This window comes from Neopsephotus bourkii, unplaced genomic scaffold, assembly GCF_033783945.1.
Source record: "Neopsephotus bourkii isolate Nb327-2 ecotype Australia unplaced genomic scaffold, CSIRO-AGI_Nbou_v1 NB_107, whole genome shotgun sequence".
Taxonomy (NCBI): Eukaryota; Metazoa; Chordata; class Aves; order Psittaciformes; family Psittacidae; genus Neopsephotus; species Neopsephotus bourkii.
The window spans coordinates 12,432,569-12,441,771 of NW_026900624.1; the positions used below are offsets into that span (position 1 = coordinate 12,432,569).

General features: G+C 48.1%; 1 protein-coding gene across 1 annotated transcript; it reads right to left on the reverse strand.

Moving 5' to 3' along the window:
* Nucleotides 1–374: 374 nt before the first annotated feature.
* AICDA (activation induced cytidine deaminase) lies at nucleotides 375–6,795 on the reverse strand. Its single transcript, XM_061356871.1, has 5 exons — nucleotides 6,614–6,795; nucleotides 3,136–3,283; nucleotides 2,393–2,663; nucleotides 2,070–2,185; nucleotides 375–1,775 (listed from the first exon to the last, which is right to left on the reverse strand). The coding sequence occupies exons 1-5, from the start codon at nucleotides 6,619–6,621 to the stop codon at nucleotides 1,722–1,724; spliced, it is 597 nt and encodes a 198-aa protein (XP_061212855.1). The 5' UTR covers nucleotides 6,622–6,795; the 3' UTR covers nucleotides 375–1,721.
* Between the last annotated feature and the right edge of the window lie 2,408 nt (nucleotides 6,796–9,203).

Below are 9,203 nucleotides of genomic sequence, written 5' to 3' on the forward strand. Positions count from 1 at the left end.
TGAGGCGCAAAACAAGAGCCTCCAGCCGTAGCCAGAAAGAGGAACAGGATGGAGGAATGAACTCAGCACCATTATGAAGGAAATGACAGAGCAGAGCACCCCCAGAATGTGGGACACAGCCTTGGCAAAGCCTCACAAGGTTAGGACAAGCTCCTGCAGAGGACAATCTGCCTGTAGTTAGGTAGTGGAAAGCTGCTGGTGAGTAAACAACTCGTGCCTTCAACCTGGTAGACCGTGTGCACACGGTCAGGTGCTAATGGGGTCTCCTAGTGGAAACACGGTGATTGACAGCCAGAAGGATGCCTTGATTTTGCTCCCTGCAGAAGATAGTTATCTTCAGGTGGTACAGCTTTGCTAATGCTGAATGTTTTTTTTCTGGTCAGCTCTCAGTCCAGTCACCAACTAGCCATATCTGGCCATATTATGGGCACTAAAAGGCCTGAAAGAAGAGAAGACTATGGGACTATTAAGGTGCCTGCAGCAGAGGACAGTTGGCTAAGGAGGGAACATATTGCAGGTTTGATCTAGGAGGAAAAGCTCAGTGCATGAGTAGTGGTGTTCCTCCCTGAGGTATGCGGAGAAACAGATGGTGACTGATGTGGATGCCAACACAGCATCTAAAAATGCCAGAGCCTCAACCTACATGAGAAATTAAGTCTGAGGGTAAGACAATATGGAAATAAAGTGTGTTTTCCAGTAGAGGTATGCTGGAAAAACATTACAGAGTTGAAGTGACTTGATGGCTCCTTTCCTGCTGGGTGGGAGGTCTACACACTGATCAGTACTGACCCCAGGCTGCCATGGCTCTTAACATAGTTAACAGGAGTTGAGTGGACTTGCTATTTTTGCGTGGAAAATGTCTTGTTGGACGCCCAGAATTGCAGCTAGTACTTGGCAATGTTGGACGGTCTACTTCCATTTTAGGCTTTTATTGTCTAGTTTCAGCCTCTCCTGTATTGACAAAAGATCATGTTTGAGGGCACAAAGCCTGGACCTACAGATACTGAAGCTCCCTCCTTTCTGGGCAGGAGGAACTACAAGGTCTGGGCCACCACGCAATGCACTTAGAAGACTTGCTGCCTTCAAGTGAGGTTTTCAAGCTAAGATACCTGGGCTGTCCAGGACTCAGTTCAATACTCTCAGCCGAGCTTTCCAATAACTGGCCAGTTTATCTATACTACTTAAGTGATGATGGTTTTCGACTTCCTACCACGTCTAGAAGGACAAATAAACAATTTCACAGCGCAGGACGCAGAGCAGCTCAGTGAAGTGCAGCTCTAAGAGCCAAGAGATGTGCTCCCTGAAGCCCTCATGGAACGTGCAGATCAGTGCGATGCCAGTGAGAACACAATCACTCAAACAGCTCTTTAGACTGTCTCCCCCAACCTGGGCAAGGCTAAACCCAGGCTCCATTTAGTGGACCACCTGAATTAGCTCAGCAGGGACTGAGGGGGGTCAAAGTGCTCTCTGGCAATGTCACTGCAGTCCTGGCTATTCCCAGGTAGCAATGGGTGAGGCATGAGCCTGGGGAATGTGTCTGAAGAAAATCAGCCTAATTCTCCTTGGAAATGAAAAAGTAAGGGTACACTTATCTCTAGAAACAGGGCTGGAAGGAGGAGAGATGTAGAGAGGAAAGAAGAGAAAGGTCTCTTGTAAGGGAGAGAGTTGGAAATCAAAGAACAAGTGTTTGTGAAGTCTTCTGGTTGCTGATGACTTCCACTTCAAAGTCCCAGAGTTTTAAAAGCATCTCGTAAATCATCTACTTCGTACAGTGGCTGCAGGACAAAATATAAACGATAGGTCAGTCGTCAAGTGAGCAGGGAGTTAATGCAGATAGGGAAGGAGGATGGAGATAGGGAAGGAGGAATGAATGGCAGGAGATAGGGTATGAAGTGGAAGAAGGGGAAGAGAATGTAGAGATATTGAGAAAGGTGGATGAGGGATGTGGAAAGTGAAGACATAAGGAAGAATGGAATAGCATATGACAGATATGGGCAGGTAAAGCAGAGAGGAACTATCGTGAGGAAAACAGGAAGGGAAGAAGTACCAGAAGGAGAATTTGCTCTCACCAGGAGGATCCGTCGAAGTTTCCTGGACAGATGGACAGAGTTTTCATGCAGTCCTTCCCAGGCTTTGAAGGTCTTTTCCCTGTTCTCCACAAACGTGTTCCAGCAGTAGAAGTAATCTGTGCAAGGCACAGGGATTTACTCAAGGAGTCCCCAAAAGACTGCCCCAGGGAGGACACTGACCTCTCCTAGGATCACTGAATCATCACGTCTGTGTTCCCTGCCTCCTTGTCCTAGCTTCTCCCACTCTCCTGTGTCTCACTAACACACCACACACCCCCACCCCCCCAGCTTTCTGTTATCTCTTTCTCTCCCGCACATCTCACCTTTAAAGGTCATGATGGCAATTTGGGCCCCTGCCTTGTGCAGGCGCCTCAGCCCCTCAGGCTCTGCCTTGCGGTCCTCACAGAAGTAGAGGCGTGCAGTGAAGATGCGGAGGGTCAGGTTGGGGTAGGCGCGCAGGAAGTTGGCCACGTGCCGGGCGCAGTCGTAACAGGGGCTCCAGGAGGTGAACCAGGTGATACGGTAGCAGCGGCCCGGGTCCAGGTCCCAGGCTGAGATGTAGCGCAGGAAGAGCACCTCCACATGACAGCCCATCTTTGTGAAACAGGGAGAGGGGCAAGGCGTGAGGTGGGGGGGAGAAGGACAAAAGAGGGGTCAGGAGGGAGGTGTGAGCTGTATGAGACGTGAGGGGAGGGCTAAAGGTGGAGGCAAGTTCCTAGGGTCAGCACACAGGGGGAGAAGGCACAGTGGTACATAAGAAGAAGACTGGCTAGGAAAACACAGGAACACACTGATATGTAGGGACCTACAAGAGGAATGTGTGGGAGCTAAGCAGAGATGTATGTAGACTGGTAAAGCAGCAGGGAGTATGGTTGTCTTGCTGGTAACACACTTGAGGTAGCATAAAGTACAGGTTTACCAAACAGCATATAGCAGTCCAGTCATGGACACGTGCCAGTACCTGCATTGCTGTCGCAGCCCTCCTGCCCCTGCAGCCCCAGGCAAACTGGAGCTGCATGCTCCTTAGCATGGGTGTAAGAACAGGATGCCAAGGTGCTCCCTGTACCTGATTGCGCAGGTATCCAAAGTCCAGGGAGCATGACGTAGCGCTGTCACGGCGCTTTACAACATAGCAGAGGTAGGTTTCACGACGGCCCTTGGCCCAGCGCAGGTTCTTGAAGTTGTAGAGGAAGAGTTTCCTCTTCATCAGGAGGCTGCAGGAGAAGAGAGAATTTACATTACCGCACTCTGGAGCAAGCAGTTGGCTATGTCTTTGTTGAGAGCTCAGCACTAAAAATATCCTCCTCTTGTCCCGGCCTCTTAGTATGAGAAGAGTATCAGTAATTTGCATGAAGTGTGTTATGGAAAGGATGCAGACGTGACTGTGGGGATGAAGCAGTTGACCTTATGAGGGGAAACAGTAAGTGAATGAGTAGTGATTACTCAAACAGCAACTATGGCTGGGTAGAGTACAAAAATATTTGCAAATATCCAAAAGATGGATGCCAATGAGGGAAAAGGACAAATGCCTGAGAAGAGCTGAGAAGATGAGAGGGTCTGGCATTCAGTCATCAAGAAACACTAGTTTTGCTGTATAAAACCCTGAAAGGCCACTGGAGCAAGGGATGGATCAAATTAGAGCCTCATCTTTAGAGAAGACTGGACAGAATTTCTTCCCAGCATTGCCTGGAAGAAGAGCGTGGTTGAAAGTGTGCAGGGCTAGGGGCTCAGCTAAGGTGCCATATACTAGCTGACAATACATGATGGGTTAGGGATGCTGACACCTTTCCAGACTCAAGTACCATTCCCACATTAAACAAACATCAAATTTGGTGGGAGCCTGCTCAGATGCCCATGGGTCCTGCTGGGGAGAGGCAGCAGGAGCACTGGGAGGATAAGGTATCTAACAGTCTCAATGGCAAGTGGAGGTACAGAGGCAGCTGAGAACAGCTGTGTTCATTGAGGTGAGATATTTACCCCCCCCCCCCAGCAATGCAAAGCAGAAGTGTATGGATTAAAAATAAGCATGTCCTTTGTCATCTTTTCCCTCTGATAGGCTGGTGTTCAGCAGGGAGATGAGGTCAGTTTAAGTGAGACTGAGCTGGGGTTTCTAAGGGGTCTGCAGTGAGGTGTAGGGGAAGTGTAGTTTGGATCTGTTAGGAATTTAAATCCAATTTAAATCTGAGGGTCTAAGCAAGGAAAAGTTTCCTACACAAACACCTTCACCTGTTTGCCAATGTCACCATGAAGCCTGAGCGCTGCAGAGCACTTTATCTTCAGCTCATCGGCATCCTCTTTGCTCCTCCCAGAGCACCCTCACACATAGCCAATGCACCACAGGTTTCATTCATACAATCACACACATCCTCTTGCCTTTTGCTACCTAGTACACGTGCTTCGATCTCTTCTAGCACTCCCTATCACACCTCACATCAAACCGCCAGAAGCACATCGTTCCCTCAAGCACCCCTGCTACTCTGATCGTCCCACAGATAGACACACATCCTCCTTCCTGCCATGTCACCCTCAGCAAAGATGCCTGTCTTGCTCAAGTGAGCAAGCACACAGGTACCGGCTTGTGCCACTCTTTATACAGACATGGTTCTAGAGAAGTAGATCACTTGGGAGTTGTGGCATGTTTCCTGCTAGGAGAAAGTCCATTGAGAAGACAAGGCTATGGAGAGTCCTGCACACACTCAGAGAGCAAAGCATCCTTACTAAGCATTTTATTCAGCCCAACAACAGGCGGAGGCAGTTGTTGGAGATCTGTCCTGTAAGCCGCAGTCCTGCTCTGCTCGGCTTGCAGATTGGCTCAGGAGTTCATGCTGGGTGCGTGTCTTTCATACTCGCTCTATGTTCTTCGACATCAGTTTTGAGTTATTTCTCGCACTTAGAGCTGCCTCACTTCTAGGGTGGTAGCACCCTAGATTCATCCTATTTCTCTGCCTTTGTACAAACACGTGAGCATGTGTCTATATTCCCTAACACATACACACACACGTTTGTCCCCTCACAAAGCTGTCAACCAGTGGTTCACCTCAGGCTTTTTCCTCTTAGATATGTGTTACTGCAGGGCTGTGGAGAAGGCTGGCCCCTGTAACAGAGGCACTGGAGAGGGAACACCCCTTCTGTGTGTGACAGATCCTCTGGTTGTTCAGAGAGGATAATCCAGACAATCGTGCAGGGAATGAGCAGGTACAACAGGACAAAGGCTTGCAGAGCTCTTACCTGGTGTGTTTCACAACAGCAGAAAACAGAGCAGAGGAACTGTGAAAAATGTGATTGCTTACTGAGGAACCTTATAAAGCCAGGTGAAAAATTATGACAATTATGCTGATGGTTAGGGATGATTTTATGCTGATCAAATCCCACATGGAAAAATGCTTTTCAACACATTGAAAAAAAAAAAAAAAAAGGAAGAAAAAGGGAAAACAGGCTTTCCTTTTTCTTTCATTTTCCTTTCAATATGTTTCTGATTCTTCTTCTAATTGTGCCTTTTTGCACTTCTTCCCATTTTTCTCTGTTCAAGGGTTTGCCCCTGTGGAGCATCATGTAGGTGCAAATCAGGGTGAAGAACAAAAAGTTACCCCGGAAAAATAAGATGGTGATCACTTGGCTTATTTTTCAGTGTCAGAACAAAATGAAGACAGTTTGAATCACATAATCCATTTGCTCGACTAGAACTGTTCATTAACATCAGTTCCTGTTTTCCCTTCTCTCTGGAGTTCCCTGTCCCAAGGTTTTTTGCTAGGGAGGATTTCAGAATGTGGCTGGTGCAAGAAGAAGAATAATGAATGAACAGATGTTGCAGGGAGCAACTGGGCAGATGTGCAGCTAGGTTCAAACTGCTGGATACAGGTGCAACTCCTGTATCTGTAGCATAGCTCAAAGGAAAGCAGCAAGGACACAGGAGCTGTGATTATACCTGGGCACTGAAGTAGACTGAACAGAGACCTTCTCCTCAAATAAAAACTTGTGAAGCCAATGCTCAAATGAGAGTGAAAGCCACTGACTGGGTGAATGATATGCAGTTGTGGAGAATGGTCAGTGGTAATTAGCTTGCAGAATAATCGCAGTGCAGATAGGTGAATCCAGTGCTGGAACAGTCTGTGCTTACAAGGTTATGAGCAGCAGAAACAGGGTAAGAGAAATCTGGTTCAAGAGCAAGAATAGATGGACAAGGAGAGAAGAGTGGGCAGGTACTGAGGTGTTTAAGCAGCAGGTAGCATCTGAATGTTAATCTTTCCATTGGGTTTGGTTGTTTTTTTTTGTTTCTAGAAAAGAAAAACAATGAAAAGGAACAGAGAATAGTCACGAGAAAGAGAAATGACAGAAAGGGAAAAGGGTACGGAGAGGCAGACAGTCAAAGAGAAAGAACGACAGAGGCACAGAGATGCAAGGTGCAAGAGCAGGACAGGGTGGGGAGTTAGATCATCGAGTCAGATAGGGAAAGGCATGGTGAGCACCAAATGGAGAGCAGGTTAATTTGAAGAGAAAGACCCTCATTTCTTATATGAGCAAGAAACTGGAAGCACTCATTTTACCTGTCCATGACTGCCAGGCTCTGTCTTAGGCGATAGGACTGCAGGGAGGCTGTCTTGCAGGCTCTGACTGTGCAGCCCGCTGGTTTGGTGTACAGAAATGTGGACTACCACGTGTGTCCCCTCCCCATTCTCCTATCTAGCCCCTGCTGGGCTTGATCAGGGAGTGGTTGAGGGAGGAGTTAGTGCAGTTCTGGAGCTGCAGAAGATGAAGAGCAAAGGGTTGAGATGCAAAGGGGCATCAGTTCTGAAAGATGCTCAGCACCCATTGGTCACCTCCCCCTGCTGCACTCCCTATTGGGCCCTCCTCACCTGCAAAATCATTCTGAATTAATATCAATAACATAACGAGGCAGGAAGTATTGTCTAGTGGTTAAAAGGGGACCTGGGAGCTTGTGTACCACTAACGTGAATGTGGGCAAAACCACACTATCCCTCTGGGCCCCAAGTCATGCAGCTGTGCAGTGAAGACGGTGACCATGCCCTGCCCCGCTGTGGAGGGAGCTCAGCTGGAAGGACCTCAGGGAACACTAAATAGAAGGAGGCTTCCCACCCTCCTATGTGTCCTCCTTAAAGGCCCTGGCAGCTGCTTGCCAGGATGGGGCAACACTGAAGCTGAAGAGGACAGTGAGGGGAACTGAGTGTCTGACCCCTCTTTGGCACCTGAACATGGCCATGGGCACCTGAGCCGTGTCAGCACACTGAGAAGACCTCCTCTGCAAAGCTGTGTGCAAAGGATTGGTGGGGAACGACCCAGAACCTGATCCTGCTGCTCCATGGTGGCTGGCAGGAGCAGGATCCCCGTCACCTGCTGCACGCCGTCATGCCCAGGCTCGTACTCAGGATGCACATGCTTCCCTCCACCAACACTGCTCTCTGCCACCCCAGCTCTGCTCCACCACGGCCCCACAGTGCCTGCCTGCGCACCCAAACCCCCTGCAGGGCTGAAGGACAGCCAAGGGATAAGGCAGCAGCTTTGGCCAGGCAGGGTGCTGAAGAGGCAGCCCAGGGATATTCTGCTTTGTTTCTGCCCCAAGCAGGGCTCAGTCAGTGCTATGGCTGAGGAACAGGGCTTTTGTTTACCTCATGCTAGGGTAGTTCTTCATTTCTTCTCTGCCTGATTTACTTATTAATTTTACTGGCTTTCAGCATGCTAGGACGGCGTGAAACCAGTGTATGCAAAAACGTGAAAAGGAGAGATGAGCTGCAGGGAACATAGCAGGCAAGCATCTAGCTCAGCACTTTTGAGTCTTTGAGAGTGGCTGGCATGGCACACGTTAGGGAAAGGAGAAGTGCTTCTGCATGGTCCAGGGCTGGGGTATCCTACTCTCTGGGGAAGTGGCCAGGCAAGGTACATGCTCAAAGCATCCACATTTTGCATTGGTCTCTAGTTGTGACAATTGTCTTCTTTGAGGATCTGGCTCCTTGTGTTTGACCCAAGCTAGAAGAGCCTGCAACCCTTGTATATCCTTGTCCTACTTAATGAAGTCAAAGAGGATGCTTCTGCTAATGAAGCAGTGTCCCCTTTCAGCCTTTGCCCTAGCAGCACCTTGTGACAAATATCCTAAGTCAGACCAAGAGTCATTTTGTCTGTCTTATGTACTAGGTTTTTCTTTTGATAATGCAAGGAGGATTTCACTACACATGACATTAAAAAAAAAAAAAAAAAAGGAGAAAAAAGAAAATAACCCCCCAGCACACCCCAGGAAATGTGCTTCTTAGAGATCACAAACATTTGCATTTCATCAGGTAAATGAAGCTAGCTTCAGCTTTACTCTTGTTCTGGCTCCTGATTTCCATAGCCGAAAGCTTGCAGGACATTCTACAGAACGTTTTCTGCTCCTAAAGGAACCAAGAAACACCTTCATGGCCAGCCTGGTCCTCCCCTTAAATCAGATTTGTGCATAATGTTTTTCTCAAAGGTTTAACATGTCAGGTCTCACAAAGCATTTAACTAGTTCCTTCCTCTGGTCCTGCCTGTAGTGTAATTCATTCTTCCACATTTAAAACATCAGATGTTCTCCTTGATTGTTGAGAGCCTCTTTGCTCTCCACAGAGATAAAAGAGAATGAGCATGTGATGCAATGAACAGATGAACTATGTCACACTTTGTCAGGGCTCTCAAGTCTGAATACTGATGTAGGCTTTCTAATGCCCTTTGTTTAGACTGGTAGCTCCCCCCGCACTGGAGATGTGAGGGCACAAAGTCAGTGGCAGCAATTCTCTGCCTCTGTCTCTAACCCCCAGTGCAGAAATGTTTTGGCATGGATGTATTTTTAGTGTCTCATAGCCAGTCTAGGGTGACGTGTCGAGGGGGACCCTCAGCTCCCATGCAGTTCTGCTAAAGCAGGAGCTGCAGTCTCTTGCAAGGGCAAGATCTTGATCATTGGCAGATGTCATCTCTGCTCTGGCTATAGAAAAGGGAATTTGGAAAACCGTGGAAAAGTTGCTGATCCCTGGGTTAGCTGCTAGTCCAAGCCTCCTCATGCTGTAATTTTCCAAACCTTTAACATATGGTGGGACCATTTCGGCTGGCAGCTAATACATGAGAAGAAATGTTGACTGCTCCGTTTTTCCTTCCTTTCTGCTCAAT

Coding starts and splice junctions, on each gene's coding strand:
- AICDA (XM_061356871.1), bottom strand. Junction 2,664..3,135: donor TTGGATACCTGCGCAATCAG/GTACAGGGAGCA, acceptor TGTTTCACAAAG/ATGGGCTGTCATGTGGAGGT. Junction 2,186..2,392: donor TGCCATCATGACCTTTAAAG/GTGAGATGTGCG, acceptor TGCCTTGCACAG/ATTACTTCTACTGCTGGAAC.